The 23832-nt window shown below is 37.4% G+C and overlaps 1 protein-coding gene across 1 annotated transcript in view; it reads right to left on the bottom strand.

The window, feature by feature from the left end:
- Positions 1 to 23832, bottom strand: part of TARS3 (threonyl-tRNA synthetase 3) — a 72218-nt gene that overhangs the window by 2881 nt on the left and 45505 nt on the right. Inside the window, exons 14-17 of the mRNA XM_026510335.4 lie at positions 23695 to 23772; positions 23510 to 23610; positions 3385 to 3489; positions 333 to 405 (exon numbers count right to left, since the gene is read on the bottom strand). Coding sequence (XP_026366120.2) covers positions 333 to 405; positions 3385 to 3489; positions 23510 to 23610; positions 23695 to 23772 — 357 coding nt within the window. The remainder of the gene's footprint in view (positions 1 to 332; positions 406 to 3384; positions 3490 to 23509; positions 23611 to 23694; positions 23773 to 23832) is intronic.

The following is a 23832-nucleotide window of genomic DNA, read 5'->3' as shown; positions in this document are numbered from 1 at the left end:
TAAATGTTTGCTGTCTCAGGCTGCTGAGTTTTGGAGTTATCTGTTATACAGCTATAGACAAGCATTCCTCCTTAATAGAGCCATGTGGAAAAGAATAACTTAAGTATGAGATGTTCTAAAATCCCAATTTCTCAAAAACATTAAGAAATAAAGTAGTTCTGATCCAGCTACACAGACGTGACTCAGATGTTACTCTCACTGACTGAAAATGTGGGTTGCTAAAGTAACGTATTAGTTATGCCATATTTTAAGGCATAAATAACATTCCAAGTCAATAACCTTCACAGACGACATGCCGATATTATGATGTAATTTATTATCTCTGATTTTACCTGAAGTGCATATTTTTCACAAGTTGGTCCCACAGGGATGACCATTACCTGACGAGGAGACAGCCAGAAAGGCCTGAAAAATATATAAAATATGTATTTTCAAAATCTAATGATGATCATGTATCATGTGATTTTAAAAATAACCAAAGATCTTTTTAAAGTAAGACTTCCCAAGAGAGTAGATTCTGCAGAGTGGTGTGGAAGTAAACCAAACCATATTGAGAGTTAAAAAGCAACAGAGTAGACAAAAGGGGAAGCTGGGAATTATGGGAGGAAGGGGAGGGAAGAACATGTCAGCCACTGGGTGGAAGGGCTATACATTACTTATCATACCACTGGGCAACTGCACTCCTGGGCATTTACCCCAGAGAAATGAAAACATGTTCACAAAGAAACCTTCCCAGTGATGTTCATAGCAGCTTTATTTATAGTAGCCCCAAACTGGAAACACTCCAAATGTTCCTCAATGGATGAATGATCATACTGGTGCATCCACACCATGGGACACTATCAGCAATAAAAGGGGACTGACCACTGAGACTTGAGTTGGATGGATCTCAAGGGAATTCCACCAGGTGATTAAGGCTAATCCCACACAGTTGCACACTGTGTGATTCCATTTATGTAACATTCTTGAAATGACAAAATTATGGGGATGGAGAACGGATGAGTGGCTATCAGAGGATGATGATGGCGGTGGGGTAGGAGGTATGTGACAATAAAATGGTAGCACAAGGAGTCCTCGTAAGGCTCACTGAGCGCACAGCATCATCTCCTATCTCCCACTCCCTCTTCTGATTCCACTAGTTCTTTTTAGTTTTTCTAGCACATTCCCTGCCACCACTCTAGGGTGAGACGCCACCATCTCTTACCTGCATCAAACTATTTAAAACAGAATCAACCAGAAAGAAATGTCAATGTGTTAACTCATACTTAGGTAGCATGCATGTTCATATCTATACTTTGGCTTATCTGTAATTTTAACAGCTTGGACACCCCACGATACCTAAGTACATTTCTTTAAGATCACAAATAAACTTCAGGGATGTACTCGACTCTAGCTACCCAGGGCCTCTTAAAGACCCTCTGCTTGTGGAATTTCCCACCTTGTAGTGCCTGCTTCGAAATTTGCTTTCCCAGCTGCCCTAGACATGTTCGAGTCCAGGCACGTGATCTGGCACGTACAAGCACGGTACGTGGATTTGGGACAGAGTAGCACCTAGTCCCCTAGTGACTACTTGGGGATATGGGCTCAACAACATGGGCCTCCCCAAGTTCCATCTGGCTATTCCTCTTCCGATGCCTCAATCTGCCATTGGTAGGGTTCAGTCCTGATCCCTCATATGGAACCATAATCCCAGGGAACAGTCAGCTTTCTGGGTCCTTCTCATCATGCAAGGGCCAGTGACTTGTTCTCACTGGAAAAGATATCGACTTTGGAATTTGGGGGGGGGGGGAGGTACTACATGGAATCAGTTCCGGCAGGGAGGGTGCGGAGACATGGAGCTCTGAGAGGGACCTGTGGCAGCGATGCGAGCAGGAGGATCCAGGGCTCAGAGTCAACAATGGGAGCCGCAGGGACTGTGCCCAGTGACAGTGGCACAGAACTAAATCAGAACCAAACTGCATGAGCAGAGCTCAGCCAGTTTCTTCAAAAGGAGATGGGAGACAAAGATGTCATTCGTGGTTGCTGGGCTGCGGCATTTCCACATGCCATTGGATGCGCCATCACAAGCTGGATCATCTGCCAGCAGGTGCCCCGACTGCCAGTAAGGGCAGTTGCTTCTGGGGGCACAGTAACACTAGTGAATCCCACAATGTCAGCTCAGCACCTTACCTCTTTTGCTAAAATAAATAAATAAATAAATAAATAAATAAATAAATAAATAAATTTAAAAAATTTAAAAAAAATTTATTTCCATGGTCAGAAGCATTACTGTGTTTCTGACAGTTGAGGCTCACTAAGTATTTACATGGTGCTGTTGACAGAGGCATGGGAGGAAGGCAAAGCTAAGCAAATTCCAAAGTCGATATCTTTTCCAGTGAGAACAAGTCACTGGCCCTTGCATGATGAGAAGGACCCAGAAAGCTGACTGTTCCCTGGGATTATGGTTCCATATGAGGGATCAGGACTGAACCCTACCAATGGCAGATTGAGGCATCGGAAGAGGAATAGCCAGATGGAACTTGGGGAGGCCCATGTTGTTGAGCCCATATCCCCAAGTGGCCACTTCGTTCGTGAACCATGGAGTAGTCACTAGGGGAAGAACAAAGCTGATGGTAACCATAGAATGGGTCCTCCTATATTTGAATCTTTAAAAACACCCCACAGTGAGGGTTTTGGGTGGGCGACACCATCCTCATGGCCCATTCTGAGTTATGATCCACGTTCCTCTCCCCCATATACACTTGCCATCTATTTTCCAATCTAATCACTTCTAGATCTCTGACCTTGTGGCCAAAGCAGTCACCAGGGTCTAGGCATGGCTGTAACTCCATACATCTGGCCATTTTTCCTTCGAAGGAAAGAGGACTATGAGATGTACCCAAATTCCTACGCTCAAGGGCATTTCCTTTCCACACTTCTTCCCTAAGCGACACTACAGCTGTCCTCATTAGGTTTGTGCCAAAGTATGTTCAGAGCCATTTGTGAACCAGATTTACATGTTTTTCTCTCCATGTCGATTGCGCACCCCCAGGAGGTGAATAACATGGGTTGAAGGAGGAATGGCTGTTCAGCAAGGGGTGGAATGGTACTCCCAGTGTCACCAGATGCAACTAGCTCTTTAAAGGGCTTGAAATAGGTGAAAAGATAACTCTTCAATTCTACTGCATTCCCCAAAAGGTAAACGATACAGTTTTAGGTTGTGCTGCTTGTCTTCTTTGTTTTGGTTTCCTGGTCTGGCAGATTCAAAAAGAATTGCTTACTTGCTGTTTGGATACTTGCTAATTATAAGGCAGGAGCCACCAATTTTTTTGCAGTAAACCTATCTTGTTAGATACGATATTTTGAAATGATAGACATACAGCTTTTCTTTTCCATATCACTTACCATTTCCCCCCATAGTTTTCTGAGAGGATGGCTATCATTCTTTCCACTGACCCCAAAATGGCTCGATGAATGATCACAGGGTTCCTCTTATCATCTCCATCCTTGCTAAAAAATGAAAATTATACATTTATGTATTCTCTTAAGATTCAGTAATAACTTTATCTTCTTGCCTTCTATTTAAAAGTTATTTTCCTAAACTAGGAAAAACAACAGATTCCTCATAAATCATCATTAAGCATATAACGTGCCATGTATTAGAAATAATAATATGAACCAAGAGAAAATGAAATATATTATGTAGGAAAAAACAAGGTAATATTAGAGCACTATTTCTACTATAAGTCTACTGATTATCTTTTACTCTAAACGACTGGCTGCTATCAGTTTACTAATATTGACTGGCAATCTTACAAATCATAATTTTTTAAAATTAACTTTATTTTGAACTATGGCTTACTTCACCAGTACTATCTTGATGATTGTCAAAGACACTGAAGATATAAAGAAAATGGATTTGTTTCTAAATTCTCATTTTCTCGGGGCACCTGGGTGGTGCAGTCAGTTGAGGGACTGACTCTTGGTTTCAGCTCAGTTGATCTCAGGTTCAGGGTCCTGGGATGGAGCCCCAGGTCGGTCTCCACGCTCAGCAGGGAGCCTGCTTGAGATTCTCTCTCTCCCTGTCCCTCTGCCCCCTCACCCCCACACTCTCTCTGTCTCTAAAATAAATAAATCTTAAAAAAAACAGATTTTAAATTCTCATTTTCTCATAAACACTAAAGATGAATCATGGGATGAATTGCTTTGTGAGTTATAAAGATAGAAAATGAAATTCAAAAAAAATTTGCACTGCTGTAATTAGTTGAATGTCGTTTTACATGTTTAATGATTGCTTATATTCCTTTTTCTTCAGTTGCCTACTGTGTCCCTTGTCCATTGTCTAGTGGGAATGGAGGGTAATTAATTTTTAAACATATATGTGCAAAAGTGCCTATATATAGTATACATACATATGTGTGTGTGTGTGTGTGTGTGTGTGTATAGTAAACAAATATATAAAGACATATTAAGCAAATTAACTCCTTTTCTAATGTGGGAAATTGAAAATACTTCTTTCAAGCACATTTATTTACTTGTCCTTTGCCTGTCTGGGTACTATCTTTTCTATCATAAGTTTTTAATTTTGGACAAGTCAAAGTTGTCTTTTTCTCTCTCTCTCTCTTTTTAGATTTTTATTTATTTATTTGAGAGAGAGAGCAAGACAGCATGAGTGGAGGGAAGGGGAGGACGGAGAGGGAGAAGCAGACTTCCCACCAAGCAGGGAGCCCAATGTGGGGCTCGATCCCAGGACCCCAAGATCATGACCTGAGCTGAAGGCAGACGCTTAACCAACAGCCACCCAGGCACCCAGAGCTGTCTTTTTCTTTATGAATTGTAACAGCAATGTTATGTAAAGAAAGAACTTTCTCTAACATAATAGAAATATTCACTACATTTTCTTTTACTACTTTGATGGATTTTTTAAAATTCCATTATAGTTAACATACAGTGTTATGTTAGTTTCAGGTGTACAATATAGTGATTCAGTAATTCCATATGTTACTCACTGCTCATAATGACAAGTATATTCTTAATTCCCTTCGCCTATTTCACCCATCCCCCACCCACTAACCCTCTGGTAACCATCTGTTTGTTCTCTAATAATTAAGAGTCTGTTTTTTGGTTTGTCTCTTTTTCTTCCTTTGTTCATTTGTTTTGTTTCCACATATAAGTGAAATCATATGGTATTTGTCTTTCTCTGACTGGCTTATTTTGCTTAGCATTATACTCTCTAGCTCTACCCATGTTGTTGCAAATGGCAAGATCTCATTCCTTTTTTATGGCTGAGTAATATTCCATTGTATAAATATATCACAGCTTCTTCATTCATCTATTGATAGACAATTGGGCTGCTTCCATAGTTTGGCTATTGCAAATAATGCCACAATAAACATAGGGGTGCACATATCCTTTTGGATTAGTGTTTTTGTATTCTTTGGATAAATACCCAGTAGTGCACTTACTGGATCATAGGGTAGTCCTATTTTTAATTTTTTGAGGAAACTCCATACTGTTTTCCACAGTGGCTGCACCAGTTTGCATTTCCACCAACAGTGCAGGAGTGTTCCTTTTTCTCCACATCCTTGCCAATGTTTGCTGTTTTTTGTGTTGTTGATTTTAGCCACTCTGACAGGTATGAGGCGATATCTCATTGTGATTTTTGATTTGCATTTCCCTGATAGTGAGTAACACTGAGCATCTTCTTAGGTGTCTGTTGTCCATATGAATGGCTTCCTTGAAGAAATGTCTTTTCATGTCTTTTGTCCATTTTTAATTGGATTGTGTTTTTTGTATCAAGTTGTATAAGTTCTTTATATATTTTGGAATCTAACCCTTTATCAGATATGTCATTTGCAAATATCTTCTCCTATTTACTAGCTTGTCTTTCAGTTTTGTTGATTGTTTCCTTCACTATGCAAAAGCTTTCTATTTTGATGTAGTCCCAGTAGTTCATTTCTGCTTCTGTTTCCCTTGACTCAGGTGATATATCTAGAAATATGTTGTTACAGCCAATGTCAGAAAAACTACTGCCCGTGTTCTCTTCTAGGATTTTTATGGTTTCATGTCTCACATTTAGGTCCTTAAGCGATTTCGAGTTTATTTTTCTGTATGGTGTAAGAAAGTAGTCCAATTTCATTCTTTTGTACGTAGCTGTCCAGTTTTCTCAACACCATTTGTTGAAGAGACTGTCCTTTTCCCATTGCATATCTTTGCTTCCTTTGTCAAAGACTAGTTGACTATGTAATTGTGAATTTATTTCTGGGCTTTCTATTCTGTTCTGCTGATCTGTGTGTCCATTTTTGTGCCAGTACCACACTATTTTGACTACTATAGCTTTGTAGTATAACTTGATATCTGAAATTGTGATGCCTCCAGCTTTGTTTTTATTTTTCAAGATTGCTTTGGCTATTCAGGGTCTTTTGTGGTTCCATATAAATTTTAGGATTTTTTTGTTGTAGCTCTGTGACAAATGCTGTTGGTATTTTGATAGGGATTACATTAAATGTGCAGATTGCCTTGGGTAATATGGACATTACAACAATAATTATTTTTCCAATCCATGAGCATGATATGCCTTTCATTTGTGTTGTCTTCAATTTCTTTCATCAGTGTTTCATAGTTTTCAGAGTATAGGTCTTTCACTTTCTTCATTAAGTTTATTATTTTTGTTGTAACTATAAATGGGATTTTTAAAAATTTTTCTTTCTGCTGCTTCATTATTAATGTATAGAAATGCAACAGGCTTCTGTACATTGATATTGTATCCTATGACCTTACTGAATTCATTTTTCAGTTCTAGTAGTGTTTTGGTGGAGTCCTTAGGGCTTTCTCTATGTAGTATCATGTTGGTACTACTTAAATACATTTTTAAAAAATAGCCTATCCAGCTATAATTAATTTTTATATCTAGTGTGCATTCTAAAATTTCATTTTCCCTCCAAATTGACAGCCCAACCAATTGTCCTAATGTAATTTATTGAACCCGCCCCTTCCCCACAGGTTTGAAATGCCTCATTTCTCATGTATTACATCTTCACATAAGTCTATATCTGGAAGGTATTGCTTCGCTCATATATAGCTCTATTTTTTTTATTTAAAAAATGTAACAGGTACAATTTGTGGTGAAGACTGTTTAAAACATTTATGTCTACTTTCAAGAATAATGTTTTGAAATTGTGTTAAGAAATGCAATATTACCAGTATTTTAAAAACCTCTCATGTACCCCTCCTCAGTCATATTCCACTTCCTCCCATCATTGCTTTTCTCGGAGGTTTTACTACCATTGAGTTTCTAAGAAAACCGAGAAGCAACATACACACACACCTAGCTGTGTAATGCTGGGGTGGGACCACCAGTGGTGAGGGAAGACTCCTTAAAGAAAAGGCACTAAATGAAGTACTAGATTCTTCTGTTTCCCTGAGACTTTACAGGAGCCCCTTCCCTGGAGTCAGCATGAGTCCAGGGGACATAGGCTCACCACGGTCAAGGTACCTGGCAGCACCTGGTGTGGACCAGGTTCAGGTCATCCCACAGCAGTGAGGTCAGGGAAGTGGCCATTGGTACCACCTGCTTCTAAGATCTTCAGCAATCTCTAAATCTGAGGAGGTGGGGGAAGAGTAGTGCTTTGGGTTCTTCTCACAGTGCTTTGACTACAGATTTAGATAAGTATTTTTGGATATCTGTCCTATGAACCTCATTTTTTTGGTTTTGTGACTATCTTGTTTTCTTAAAACAAAAGACTGCTCTGTTTGCTAATCTCTGTTCTTTTATTTTTAAAACTTTTTATTTGAGAACATGAAACATGTAGAAAAGTGGAGACTAGTATAATGAACTCCCACATAATCCTCTCTCAGCTTCACCCAAATGTCAACTCACAGCTAATCTTATTTGATCTGAATGCAACCCATTCCTGACACTATCCTCTGCTCCCGTTGTAAGCCTCATGAACATGTTCCTGATATTTGTTCTTAAAGTCCACTGGCCAAATTCCTTAACTAGAAGTGAAACTTTCATGACATGTAGACTACACTTAATGATTCCCTCCTTCCCTTCCAAAAAAGATGGAAAAAACAAATGATGACTATTAATTGTAATGAAGTGAGTCACCCCAAGATCTCTGTATACTTTTCTCAGAAACATAAATTTCACATTATTGCAACAAATGTAATATGCTATGCTTACAAATTTCTTATGAGAAATTTGTATCTAAAAATTATATCAACTAGCTACTACTAAAATGCACACATACAAGGCAAACAAACAAATAAAAACAGAGAAACCCATTCATTAAATTCACTTCAAACATTAAAATTGGATATCATCATTGCCAATCATTTCCACTAAGAGCCATTACAACCTGCCTACAGGCCAAATCATGTCTAGATCCCACAGAAAGCTCTGGGGTGGGGATAGGTAGCTGAGTCCAGTCCTGCTCAGATATAAAAAGAAATAATTCATTCTAACCAGTATGGTATATTCCTGAATGTTATATAACATTATTTTTGTATAGGGACTGAAAGAGAAGCAGGATGATCCTTTTGTAGGTCCCCAGGTACCAGAAATTTCTGTTCCATCATTTATATCAAAAGAATTAAAATCAGGTCTAGCCTTAAGAAGGGCAAAGGGTGACATAACCTATATGTACATATCTTACATAACCTATATACACATATCTATACATTCAGATAAACATTAGAATTAATGCCAAGGTCCCCAAAAATAATCCCAGTGGATTTTTTGGCATTCCATTAGATTTATAGATAAATCTGAAGAGAATTAATATCTTTCCAATATTGATTCTTCCCATTCCAAGAGTGTGGTATGAATTTTCATTTAAACAACTCTTTTTTCTTAAATTCCACATCTGAGTGAGATCATATGGTATTTGTCTTTCTCTGACTGACTTATTTCACTTAGCATAGTACACTCCAGCTCCAACCAGATCATTGCAAATGGCAGGATTTCATTCCTTTTGATGGCTGAATACAAGAAAGAAAACAGATGAACATATAGGAAGGGGGAAAGAAAAAAAGGAAAGAGGGAAACAAGCAGTAAGTGACCTTTAATGATAGAAAACAAACTGAGGGTTGATGGAGGGAGGTGAGAGGAGGATGGGTTAGATGGGCGATGGGTATTAAGGAGGGCATTTGTCATGTTGAGCAGTGGGTGTTGCATGTAAGTGATGAATCACTGAATTCTGAAACCAATACTGCACTGTATGTTAACCGACAAAATTTAAATGAAAAAAACCATACATACAAAATAAATAAACAACTCTTTTTTAATAGTTTCTGATAAAATTTTATGGCATATATTCCATATAAATATTATACATTTATAGTTCTTGTTAAGTTTACTCCTAGATATTTTACATTATTTATTATTGTTGCTTCTGAAATGTTTTTTCCCACTGCATTTCCTAGCAGGTTATTGCTAACATATATGAAAGCAAATTCATTTCTGCCTTTTGACCTTACTTAACTTTATCATTAGTTGCCATTTTTCTCCATTTGATTCTGGTGGATTTCAAGACATCTTAACATTTACAAATAATAACAATTTTATCTTTTTACTTCAAATATTTGTACTCCCAGAACAACTCTAAGTAACAGTACCAACAGTAGGCATAGTCCCCTTCTTTCCAACAAAGTTGAGGTGTTCTTGTTATTTTCTAATAAATATTCTTTATAATAGTAAGGACATTTTCTTTCTGTTCATCTCATAAGTATGGATGTTAAATTTTGTTGATTGAATTTCAGCATTGTTGAATGTAACAAATGATATATATATATAATACATATGTATATAATATACTTTTTAATGCTGAGCCAGCCCTGCTTTCTTAGAAAAAACCTCATTTGATCATGACGATGACCTTGATGCTCTTCTCTCATTTTCCCTTCATATGTAAGCTATGAACAAATCACATTGGTTCTACCTTCAAAATATGCCCCAAATACCTCTACTTTCAAAAAAAAAATTCTCTATCACTACCAACTTATTCTGTCATTGTCTCTCACCTGGTCTATAGACCACTGCCTCCTCTCTTGCTCTCCTACTGTTTTCTACCCAACACCTAGGATAGATGGGTGGGTGGATGGGTGGATGGATGGATGGAGAAACAGATGATGAATGGATGGACTGATAGATGGATGGGCAGATGGATGAATGAAGACTGCCTTAGCTGACCTGCTTCTCCTCCACATCCTCCTTGAAAGCCCATTAATGTTCAAATTTTGTTGAACAAGTTGGGTCATTTTAGCATTAACAAAGTCCCATCACCCCTCATTCTTTTTGTTCATTTTAGTAGGTTCCTGGGGAAATATGGGTTTTGTAAACATGAACTTAAGATACCATCTTTCCTAAAAGGCCTAAATTTATTTTTGAAAGGTCTGTGTTTTCTCCCTCATTCTCTTAAGTATTTTTATTATTCTCATGTGTTGATGTAACTCTCAATGTGTAACACTTCAACTATTCCATCAGCTCTTTAATTTATAACTCTTAGTGTAGCCAAGTAATCAAAATATAAGATGAAGAATACAAAATAAAAGACTTTTGAGGCTTGGACACAAATTGAGATCAATCCATAAAATCATACTGGGAAAGTGGTGGTTGTCCATTTATTATAAGAATCTTATTAGGAAAATATTCTATTAAAATCATTGGATTTGAAACATGCCAAGAATTTTTCCCTTTTTTGTCTTTATTAATTTTGAATGAAAGATAATTCAGCACATTATCTAATCAACACTATATCCAAGATTTAGACACGCTGATAAGAGGAGAGTTTAAAGCGATGTCATCATTTTGTCTGACTCAGATCAAGGACGTTGGTTCCAGGCAAAATGGAGTAAGCGTGCTCCACCCAGCTCTCTCACTGAATACAAACATACACCCTGGAGAGAATGCATGGACTGCCACCTAAGACCTCTGAAAAGTAAATGGTGACAGGTGGATTGCTGAAGAAGACCAGATTTTCAAGTACCACCAAACCAGTAGTTAGTTTCACGTAATTCTGTCTTCCAGTATGGTGTGGCCTGGTAGTCTGGACTAAAAGGCAGCCCCAAACCAAGAAGTATGCGCCAGATGCAGCTTCAAGAGAAATCCTCATTTCCTGGTCAAGAGTCAGAAAAAATAACTCCTAAATTTCAGAAAGAGTAGGGGTTGGGGAAATCCTAAGGTTTCTTTTTTTCTCTTTTTTCTGTTCTCTTCTGTCCAGCCCCCAGGCATTCCCACAGAGGCTCGGGACTAACCTGGCACTTAAAACTCTGAAGAAGGGGATCTTCTCTCTGACCAGGAGGGTTATGGTCCCACATGTCAGGGATGAATCACTGTTGCTTCTCTCTCTCTCTCTCTCTGGCCTCCTGATGCTTGGTCTCTAGCACAGATACAGTCACAGAAAGAGCATGAAGGAAAGGGGAAGCTAAAGCCCCAGCTTTTCTGGCATAGGACTGTAAAAAGGTACCCTAGAGAATCAAAAGTGCCCAGGAAATCAGAGAGCAGGGAGTGCAATAGAGCTATCCCATAAAGTAGTGTAGGAACTCACCTGGCCTCACCTCTGAACTGCAAATGCATGGGTCTGACCCTGAACAGCACACAAGACTTGAGAACCGAACCATGTATGGGACTTGGCCACTAGGTGGCACATACACAGGACAGATCTGAACAGCACCACCAGGGCTTTGAAAACTGAACTCACATTGGAACCACAGCCCACAGAAGGCATGTTGGAAATTAAGGCCTGAACTTAACTAACCCTTCAAATCGACTGCTTAAAAAAAAAAAAAAAAGTAATCAACAATCTCTTTATGATTTAAACAAACCCAGCATCTCCTAATATTCAAGCTGTCTGGGATTCAATCCAAAGCTACGTGGCATATTAATCACCAGGTAAATCTCAATAGGTGAGGGGAAAAGACAACAGATTCCAACAGTGAGATGACAAAAATGGTGGAATTATTGAAGACTATAAAACAGCTACTATAAGTATAGTCCAACAAGTGAAGGTGAACACACTTGAAATGACTAGAAAGATTAAAGTCTTAGAAAAGAAATTGTAAAACTAAAAAAATACAATGATGGGAATGAATAAAATTCACTAGATGGACATGGCAGCAAAGGAGATGACAGAGAAGAGTCAGAGAACTTAAAGATTAAAGGTAAAGGTAGAAGGTGGGAAAACCCCAAACAAGCAACAGGAAGAAAATAATAAAGAGCAGGCATCAATTCAATTAAAAACATAATAGAGAAAATCAATGAAATTAAAAGTCAGTTCTTTGAAAAGATCAGTAAAATTGATGAATCTCTAGAAAAATTGACAAAGAAAAAACTAAGAGGCAGCCCACGGAATGGGAGAAGATATTTGCAAATGACACTACAGATAAAAGACTGGTATCCAAGATCTACAAAGAACTTCTCAAACTCAGTACACAAGAAACAAATAATCAAATCAATAAATGGGCAGAAGATATGAACAGACACTTTTGCAATGAAGACATACAAATGGCTAACAGACATATGAAAAAATGTTCAAAATCATTAGCCATCAGGGAAATTCAAATCAAAACCACCTTGAGATACCACCTTACACCAGTTAGAATGGCAAAAATGGACAAGACAGGAAACAACAAATGTTGGAGAGGATGTGGAGAAAGGGGATCCCTCTTACACTGTTGGTGGGAATGCAAGTTGGTACAGCCACTTTGGAAAACAGTGTGGAGGTCCCTTAAGAAGTTAAAAATTGAGCTACACTATGATCCAGCAATTGCACTACTGGGTACTTACCCTAAAGATACAGACGTAGTGAAGAGAAGGGCCATATGCACCCCAATGTTCATAGCAGCATTGTCCACAATAGCTATATCGTGGAAGGAGGCGAGATGCCCTTCAACAGATGACTGGATTAAGAAGATGTGGTCCATATATACAATGGAATATTACTCAGCCATCAGAAAGAATGATTACACAACATTTGCAGCAACATGGACAGGACTGGAGGAGATTATGCTAAGTGAAATAAGTCAAGCAGAGAAAGACAATTATCATATGGTTTCACTCATTTATGGAACATAAGAAATAGATGAGTAGGAGAAGGAAGGGAAGAATGAAGGGGGGGGTAAACAGAAGGGGGAATGAACCATGAGAGACTGTGGGCTCTGGGAAACAAACTGAGGGCTTCAGAGGGGAGGGGTGTGGGGTATTGGGATAGGCTGGTGATGGGTATTAAGGAGGGCACATATTGCATGGTGCACTGGGTGTTATTTGCAAGTAATGAATCATGGAACATTGCATCAAGAACTGGGGATGTACTGTATGGTGACTAATATAACAAAATAAATATTATTTAAAAAAAAGAAAAAAACAAAGATGGCTATATTACTAAATTATGAATGAAAGAGAAGATATCACTGCAGGTCTCACAGAAATTAAAACCATAATATGTGTAATATTATGAACACTCTCTGCATATAAATTCAACAATTTAAATGAAATGAATCAATTCCTTGAAAAGCACAAACTATCAAAATTCAACCAAAAAGAAATAGGTAACATAAACATCTATCTCAATGAAAATGAACTCATAGTTAAAAACCTTCCCAAAGTAAACCTCCAGCAGTGAATGGTTTTAATGATATATTCTACCAAACATTTGAAAAAGAAATAGCTAATTCTACATAATATCTTCCAGAAAATAGAAGACAGTGGACCACTTCCTAATTCATTTTGTGAGGCCAGCTTTAATCAGATAACAAAACCAGTGAAAGATAATACAAGAAAAGAAAACCACAGACCAATATCCCATATGATCATACATGGAAACTATTAGGAGCTCAAATCCAGTAATATATAAAAACAATGATTGATACACCATGAGCAAGTGGAATTTATTCCAGCAATGCAAAGCTGGTTCAATGTTCTAAATCAGTGTAATCCACCATATGAACAGGCTGAAAAAGAAGAGCCACATGATCACATCAATTAATGCAGAAAGCGAATTTGACAAAATTCAAAATCCATTTACGGGGGTGCCAAGTGGCTCAGTCTATTCAGCGTCTGCCTTCAGCTCAGGTCATGATCCCAGGGTCCTGGGATCAAAACCAACATCTGGTTCCCTGATCAGTGGGGAGCCTGCTTCTCCCTCTCCCTCCAAGCCTTCCCCTGCTTGTGCTCTCACACTCTCTCTCTCAAATAAATAAACAAACTCTTTTTAAAAAATTCATTTATGATAAAAATTCTCAGAAAACTAGGAATAGATGAAACTCCCTCAATTTGATAAAGAATACCTACAAAGACCTACACCTAACATCATACATAAAGGTGAAACAACTATATGCTTTTCTCCTAAGATTGGGGAGAAGGTGAGCATTTCCACCCTCACTCCTCTATTCAACCTAGCACTGAAAGTTCTAGCCAGTGCCATGAGGCAAGAGAAGGCAATAAAAAGCATACAAATGAAAAAGGAAGGGTTAAACTGTCTCTATTTGCAGATGACATAACTGCCTACATAGAAAAAAATCCCAAGAATTCTAAAAAAAAAAAAAAAAGTGCTCAAACTCCTAGAGCTAATATGTAAGTTCAGCAAACAAGATCAAATAAAAAAATCAGCTGTATTTCCCAGGTGCCAAAATTAAGAATACAATACAACATTTACAATTGCTCCCCCCAAATGAAATACTTAGGTATAAATCTATTAAGACAGGTATAGAACTTGTATGCTGAAATCTATAAAAACTGATGAAAGAAATCAAACAAGTTCATAGATTGATAGATTCAATACAATTAAGAAGTCACTTCTACCCTAATCTTTAGATTTAATACAATTCCAATCAAAATTCTCACCAGGGATTGATTTTTTTTTTTTCAGATCTACTGAAAGCAAAAGAGTTGGACAAGCCAAAGCAACTCTGTTAAGAATATAAAATCCACATTATCTAATCTTAAGACATTACCAAGCTACAGTAATTAAATCAATATGGTATTAATAAAGTGATAATCAATGAATCAGCAGAACAGAATTGAAAACCTAAAAATAGGACCACACAAATGTGTCTGATTGATTTTTGACAAAGGCCCAAAGGCAAGTCAGTGCAGAAAGAACAGTCTTTACAAAACTGGTGTTAGAACAATTAGACATCTAGATGCAAACAGTCAGCTGTGTCCTAAACATCACATCTTACACAAACACGGGCTCAAAGTGGATCTTAGATCCAAAGGTAAAACCTAATATTAGAACACTTTTAAGATAAAGTGTAAAGGAAAACCTTCATGACTTGTGCTTAGGCAAAGTGTTTGTAGACATCATGTCAAAAGCCATGATCCATAAAAGAAAAAGTTTACAAATTAGAATTCGTTGCAATTAAAAACTCAAGATTGAAAGGAAAGTTAAGACACTAAAAAATGGGGAAAAAAACAATAGCTATAGATCAAGAGAAGCTATTTGCAAGTCACATAGCTTTCAAAGGGTTTGAATATATAAAGAACTCTCAAAACTCAACAGTAAGCAAACAACTCAATTTAAAAATGAGCAAAAGACTTGAACAGACAATCACAGAGGATAGATAAATAAGTATATGAAAAGATGCTAACGTCATTAGCCACTAGAGAAATACAAAATCAAACCATGAGGAAATACTACTACCCTCTTATTAGAAGGGCTTTTAAAAAAAAGAAAGAAACAAATCCTGAGAACACCAAGGGCTGGCAAGAATACAGAATATCTGCAAAATTCTCATACATTGCTAGTGAGAATGCAAAATGGCACAACCACTCTGGAAAACATGTGTCAGTTTCTTATAAGTTAAATACACACTTACCATATGTCCCATTCCTATGTCTATAGGAGACCTATAGACCAGAGAAATGAAAACCTACATTCACACAAAGGCCTATACATTAATGTTTATAGCAGCTGTATTCATAATCCCCCAAAACTGGAAATGAACCAAATACTTTTATATGAGTGACTGGAAAAACAAATTGTGGTGCATCCATATAACAGCATACTAATCAGCAGTAAAAAGAATTAATTACCAATACATGCAAAAGCATGGATGAATCTCTAAGACATTAAGCTGAATGAAAAAACCCAGTCTCAAATGGTCTTATACTATATCATTCCATATAGATAACATTCTATAAAAGGCAAAATTACAGTGACGAACAACATGTTGGTGACTGCCAAGGGCAAGGGATGGGAGGAGAATATGATGACAGGGGAGCAGCACAGGAGTTTACTGAAATGATGGAATCATAATTTCGTAGTGGCACACAACTCTATATGGGTGTTAAAACTCATAGAGCTGTACACACACATACACACACCACACACATGTGAACTTTACTGTATGTTAAGAAATTAAAAAAAAAAAAGTTGTTGATGTGCTGTAACAAAATTGCCTTTTTCCTCTGCTCTCCCTGGCAAATACCTCGTCCTTAAGATACAGACCCAATGTTCATGCTTTATGAAGTCAGCCCTTCACCACGTCAGGGAGTTAGCAGTTTGGATCATGTTTTACAGTACTTTGTTCATATCTCTAATCTTACACTTACTTATCTTACCTCCCCCACTAGACCATGTCCTCAGAAAATTCACGTTGATCCCCAAATAGATTATAAGCAGGTATATAAATATATGAGTATATTGGGAACTGGGGACAGAAAGATGGTGGTGGAGTAAGAGGACCCTAGGCTTGCCTCATCCCACAAATATAACTAGATAACTATGAAATGATCCTAAATACCTCAGAAATCAACCTGAATATGGACAGAAAAAACTCCACAACGAAAAGGAGAGAAGAAGCCACATCAAAAAAGGTAGAGAGTGCAGTGACATGGTTTAGGGAAGAAATGGATCCTGGCTGCTGTGGTGTGGAGGGAGCCATGGTTGTGCTGAAGGGTGAGAGAGAGAGAAAGAGGAGCACATAGGGGAACACACAAGGAGAATGTTTCCCCATAGCCACTGGCTTAGAAAATAGAAGCACTGAATTTCTTGAGTTCTTGCAACTAGTGGGGCTTAAAGCCTGGAGTTTTAGAGTCAGCAGGTCTAGGCTAGGATAGAGCCTGGAGGGCACTGCCCTAGTCCTGGAGAGAAGGCAGACAAATAACCTGGAGGAAGACAGCATGGAAAAAGCAAACTGAAGAGCACCTGGGGCACAGAGTGGGGAGAATATTTGATCTTCTTAGAGAGAGTCCCTGAGAGGAAGCATTCATGGACAGGCCTCCCCAGGAACAAAGGAGCTAACCAGCATCATTTCCCTCCCCCAGCCTTCAGCATAAACACAGAGCCACCTGCAGGAAGCAGCGCAGTGTGGACACTGGCTGCCTAACTTGCCCACACCAACTCCCACCTCCCCACCCCCGCACTCCAATGGAACTGCCCTTCTCAGTCACACTTACCTCAGTCCAGTGCAGTGGGCCCTTCCCCCAGAAGACCAGCACAAACCCCTCCACACAACACATCTCCCAGTCAGAGAGTTCTACAGGGCCTCAGTTCTAGCGGAGGTGGTGACACATCTCATTTCACAAGCAGACCAGGGCACCCTTAGTTAAAACGCACCACACTCAGCCCAGAGACCAAACAAACACTGCCCACATTAGGTAAAGAGAGCCTCTCCAGATGACCAGCTTGAAGGACAGAGCAGCCAGAATACAACAGCAGAGCACACAGCACACACTGGAGACACTCCCTGAAGTGCCAGGCCTGGGCACTACATGACCTCTTCTTCATAAGGCCATTACTTTCAGGAGTAGAAGACATAACGGGATTTTCTAACACACAGAAGCAGGCAGAGATATAGACAAAATGAGAAGACAGAGGAACTTAACTCAAATGAATGAACAAGATAAAGCCACGGACCAGAGATCCAAGTGAAATAGATGTAAGTGACATGCCTGAAGAAGAATTTAAAGTAACAATCGTAATGATACTCAGTGGAATTGAGAAAAGAATGGAAGACATCAGTGAGATCCTTACCAAAGAGATAAGAATTAAAAAAGAATCAATCAGAGATGAAGTATGTAATAAACGAGATTAGGAAAACACCTGACGCAATGAACAGCAGTCTGGAAGAGCTAGAGGAATGAATTAATGACCTACGAGATAAAGTAATAGAAAGTAATGAAGCTGAACAAACAATACAAAGAAGAATTATGCAAAACAACAATAGGCTTAGGAATCTCAGTGACTCCCTCAAATGTAACAACATTCATATTATAGGAGTCCCAGAAGAGAGAGAAAAGGGGGCAAAAAATGTATCTGAGAAAATCATAGCTGAAAACTTCCCTAATCTGGGGAAGGAAACAGGCATCCAGATCCAGAGGGCACAGAGAACTCCCATCAAAATCAACAAAAGCAGGCCCACATCAAGATATATTGTAATTAAATTTGCAAAATACAGTGATAAAGAAAAAATCTTAAAAGGAACAAGACAAAAGAAGTCAGTAACTCACCAGGGAAAACCCATAAGGCTAGCAAGAGATTTTTCAACAGAAACTTTGCAAGCCAGAAGATAGTGACATGATATATTGAAAGTACTAAATGGGAAAAATCTGCAATGAAGAATACTCTGTCCAGCAAGATAATCATTCAGAATAGGAGAGAGAAAAAGTTTCAGAGACAAACAAGAACTGAAGGAGTTTGTGACCACTAACCCAGTCCAGCAAGAAATATTAAAGGAGCCTCTTTGTGTGGAAAAAAGAGACCGAAAGTGACAGTATAAAGTAGGAAACACAAAAGCAGCAAAAATGAATATTTCTGTAAAAAATCAGCCAAGTAATTCACAAAAAAAGGATAGAAATCATAACTTATACCTAAAACATGGGGTAGAGAGGAGAAAAGAATGTGTTCAAACTTAAACAACAATCAACTTAATATAGACTGCTATAGGCAGAAGAGGTTGTATACAAACCTAATGGTAGCCATATATCAAAAACCACTAATAAACAAGCAAAGACTAAAGAAAAAGAAATCCAAATATATCACTAAACAAAATCAGCAAAACGTGAAAGACAGAAAGGATCAGAGAAAATCTCCAGAACCAACCACAAAACAAGTAATAAAATGGCAATAAATACATATCTATCAATAATTACTTTGAATGTAAATGGACTAAATGCTCCAATTAAGACATAGGGTGTCAGAAGGGATTAAAAAAAAAAACCCGAGAACCATCAAATGTTGCCTATAAGAGACTCACTTTAGACCTAAAAATATCTGCAAATTGAAAGTAAGAGGATGAAGAAACATTTATCATGCAAATAGATGTTAAAAGAAAGCTAGGGTAGCAATACTTACATCAGACAAACTAGACTTTAAAACAAGACTATAACAAGAGGCAAAGAAGGACACTATATAATCATAAAGGGAACAATCCACAAAGAAGATATAACAATTGTAAATAGTTATGCACCCAACATAGGGGCACCCAAATATATAAAATAATTAATAACAAACATAAAGGAACTCATTGCTAATAACATAATAATATTATGGAACTTTAACACCCCACTTACATCAATGTATGGATCATCTAAACAGAGAAGGAAACAATGGCTTTGAATGACACACTGTACCAACTGGACTTAACAGATATATTCAGAACATTCCATCCTAAAACAGCAGAATACACATTCTTTTCAAATGCACATGGAACATTCTCCAGAATAGATCACATAGTAGGCCACAAAACAGGCCTCAAGAAATTTAAGAAAATCAGAGTTATACCATGCAACTTTTCTGACCACAATGTTGTGAAACCAGAACTCAGCCACAAGAAAAAGTCTTGAAAGACCACAAATACATGGAAGTTGAATAACATGCTACTAAAAAAATGAATAGGCCAACCAGGAAATAAAAGAAGAAATTGAAAAATACATGAAACAAATTAAAATGAAAACACAAGGACTCAAAATCTTTGGGATGCAGTGAAGTGGTCCTATGAGGGATGTTTATAGCAATACGGGACTACCTCAAGAAGCAAGAAAAATCTCAAATGAACAACCTAACCTTACACTTCATGGAGCTGGAAAAAAAGAACAGCAAATCAAACCTAAAGCCAGAAGAAGGAAATAATAAAGATTAGAGCAGAAATAAATGATACAGAAACTATAGAACAGATCAATGAAACCAGGAGCTGATTTTTTGAAAAAAATAAAATTAATAAACCTCTAGTGAGATTTATCAAAAAGAAAAGAGAAAGGACCCAAATAAATAAAATCACAAAAGAGAGAGGAGAAATATCAACAAACGCCACAGAAATACAACATATTTATAAGAGAACATTATGAAAAACTATATGCCAACAAATTGGATGCCAACAAATTGGACAACCTAGAAGAAATGCATACATTTCTAGAAACATATAAATTTCCAAAACTGAAACAGGAAGAAATAGAAAACTTGAACAGACTAATAACCAGCAAAGAAATGGCATCAGTAATGCAAAACTCCCAACAAATGAAAGTCCAGTACTAGATGGCTTCACAGGCAAATTCTACCAAACATTAAAGAAGAGTTAATACCTATTCTTCTCAAACTATTCCAAAAAAATATAAAAGGAAGGAAACATTCCAAATTCATTCCATGAGGTCAGCATAAGTCTGATAACAAAAGACACTACAAAAGAGAGAGAAAGAGAGAGAGAACTAAAGGTAATATCTCTGGTGCACATAGATGCAAAAATCCTTACCAAAATATTAGCAAACTGAATCCAACAATACATTAAAAAAAACATTCACCATGATCAAGTGGGATTTATTCCTGAGTTGCAACAGTGGTTCAATATTCACAAATCAGCATGATACTTCGCATTAATAAAAAAAAAAAGGATATGAACTATATGATCATTTTAATAGATACAGAAAAAGCATTTTACAAAGTACAACACCCATTCATGATAAAAACACTCAAAAAGTAGGTTTAGAGGAAACATCATAAATGCCATATATGAAAAACCCACAGCTAATATCATCCTCAATGGGGAAAAACTGAGAGCTTTTCCTCTATAGTCAGGAACAAGATAGGGATGTCCACTCTCACCACTTTTATTCAACATAGTACTGGAAGTCCTAGCCATAGCAATCAGACAACAAAAAGAAATAAAAGGCATACAAATTGGCAAGGAAGAAGTAAAACTTTTGCTATTTGCAGATGACATGATACTCTATGTAGAAACCCAAAGACTCCACCAAAAAACTGCCAGAACTAATACATGAATTCAGCAAAGTCACAGGGTATAAGATCAATGTACAGAAATCTGTTGCATTTCTATACACCAATAATGAAACAGCAGAAAAAGAAATTAAGGAATCAATCCCATTTACAACTGCACCAAAAACAATAAGATACCTAAGAATGAACCTAACCAAAGAGGTGAAAGACCTGTACTTTGAAAACTATAAAACACTGATGAAAGAAACTGAAGACAACACAAAGAAATGGAAAGACAATTCATGCTCATGGATTGAAAGAAAAAATATTGTTAAAATGTCTGTGCTACCCAAAGCAATCTGCACATTTAATGCAATCCCTATCAAAATACCAACAGCATTTTTTAGAGCTAGAACAAACAATCCTAAAATTTTATGGCACCACAGAAGACCCCAAATAGCCAAAGCAATCTTGAAAAAGAAAAACAAAGGTAGAGGCACAACAATTCCGGACTTCATGTTATATCACAAAGCTGTAGCAATCAAAACGGTATGGTATTGGCACAAAAACAGACACAGATCAATTGAAAAGAACTGAAAATCCTGAAATGAACCTACAATTATATGGTCAATTAATCTTCAACAAAGCAGGAAACAATATCCAATGGGAAAAAGATACTCCCTTCAACAAACGGCGTTGGGAAAACTGGACAGCTATATGTAAAAAAATGAAACTGGACCACTTTCCTACACCATATACAAAAATATATTCAAAATGGATTAAAGACCTAAATGTGAGACCTAAAACCGAAAAATCCTAGAAGAGAACACAGGCAATAATTTCTTTGACAATGGCCATAGCAACTTCTTTCTAGATATGTCTTCTGAGGCAAGGGAAACAAAAGCAAAAATAAACTATTGGACTAAATCAAAATAAAAAGCTTCTGCACAGTGAAGGAAACAAAACTAAAAGGCAACCTACTGAATGGGAGAAGATATTTGCAAATGACATATCTAATAAAGGGTTAGTCTCCAAAATATATAAAGAACTTATACAAATCAACACACATACAAAAACAAGTAATCCAATTAAAAATTGGGCGGAAGACATGAAAAGACATTTTTCCAAAGAAGGCATCCAGATGGCCAACAGACACATGAAAAGATTCTCAACATCACTCACTATCAAGGAAATACAAATCAAAACTACAATGAAATCAAATGCAAATCAAAACTACCCCACACCTGTCAGAATGGCTAAATCAACAACACAAGAAACAGATGTTGGCGAGTATATGGAGAAAGAGGAACCCTCTTACACTGTTGGTGGGAATGCAAACTGGTGCAACTGCTGTGAAAAGTAGTATGGGGGTTCCTCAAAATTTAAACATAGAACTACCCTATGATCCAGAAATTGCATTACTAGGTATTTACCCAAAGAATACAAAAATACTAATTCAAAGGGGGTACATGCACCCTGATGTTTACAGCAACATTATCTACATTAGCCAAACTATGGAAACAGCCCAAGTGTCCATCGATCAATGAATGGATAAAGAAGTGGTACAGAGGCGCCTGGGTAGTTCAGTTGGTTAAGTGTCTGCCTTCAGCTCAGGTCATGATCCTGGGGTCCTTGGATCAAGCCCCATGTCTGGCTTCCTGCTCCATGGGGAATTCTGCTTCTCCCTCTGCCCCTCCCCCTGCTTGTGCTCTCTCTCTCTCTCTCTCTCTCAAATAAATAAAAATCTTTAAAAAAACAGAAGTGATATATATATATATATATATATATATATATATATATATGCGCACATACACAATGGAATATTACTCATCCATAAAGAATGAAATCTTGCCATTTGCAACAACATGGATGGAGATAGAGAGTATTATGCTAAGCGAAATAAGTCAGAGAGAGACCCTCATATGTGGAATTCACTCATATGTGGAATTTGGCCATATGTGGAATTTAAGAAACAAAACAAACAAGCAAAGTGTGTGTGGGAGGGAACAAAGAGAGACAAACCAAGAAACAGACTCTTAACCATAGAGAACAAACTGATGGTTACCAGAAGGGAGGGGCTGGAGGGATAGGTGAAGTAGGTGATGGGGATTAAGGAGTGTACTTGTGATGAGCACCAGGTGTTTTATGGAAGTGTTGAGTCACTATATTGTACACCTGAAACTGATATTACGCTGTATGTGAACTAACTGGAATTTAAATAAAAACTTGGAAAAAAAATTAAAAATACATAAGCATATTGCACATATAGAACTAGACATTTACTAGTCTATGTATTGATGTTTATTTTTGTATTGCTAATGTTCAAATGACAAATGATTGGCATATTAATACTATATTATTTATCATATTCAATTACTCACCTGACATATGTAAGATTAAATCTGATAGGTAGTTGGAAGTCCAGCTGAATTGTAGCACATTGATGATATCTGCCAATAGCATCCTTGATTTTTATATCAATCTGTAAATTAAATGATGTTTGCTTAAAGACAGCTTTTATTTTTCCTTTAAATTTTACTCTTTTTGAGGCATACGGTCTACTTACTTTAGGGCCATAAAATGCTCCATCTCCTGGGTTCATTTTCCATGGTTTCCCAAATTCCACCAAGCTGTTCTGTAGTTGCTATTTTTTTTTAAAGAAGAGAACATTTAAAACTTATATGTTATAGGGGCGCCTGGGTGG

Source organism: Ursus arctos, unplaced genomic scaffold, assembly GCF_023065955.2.
Source record: "Ursus arctos isolate Adak ecotype North America unplaced genomic scaffold, UrsArc2.0 scaffold_28, whole genome shotgun sequence".
NCBI classification, from domain to species: Eukaryota; Metazoa; Chordata; class Mammalia; order Carnivora; family Ursidae; genus Ursus; species Ursus arctos.
The sequence above is the reverse complement of the archived record's forward strand: the minus strand, read 5'-3'. Positions and strand labels throughout refer to the sequence as shown.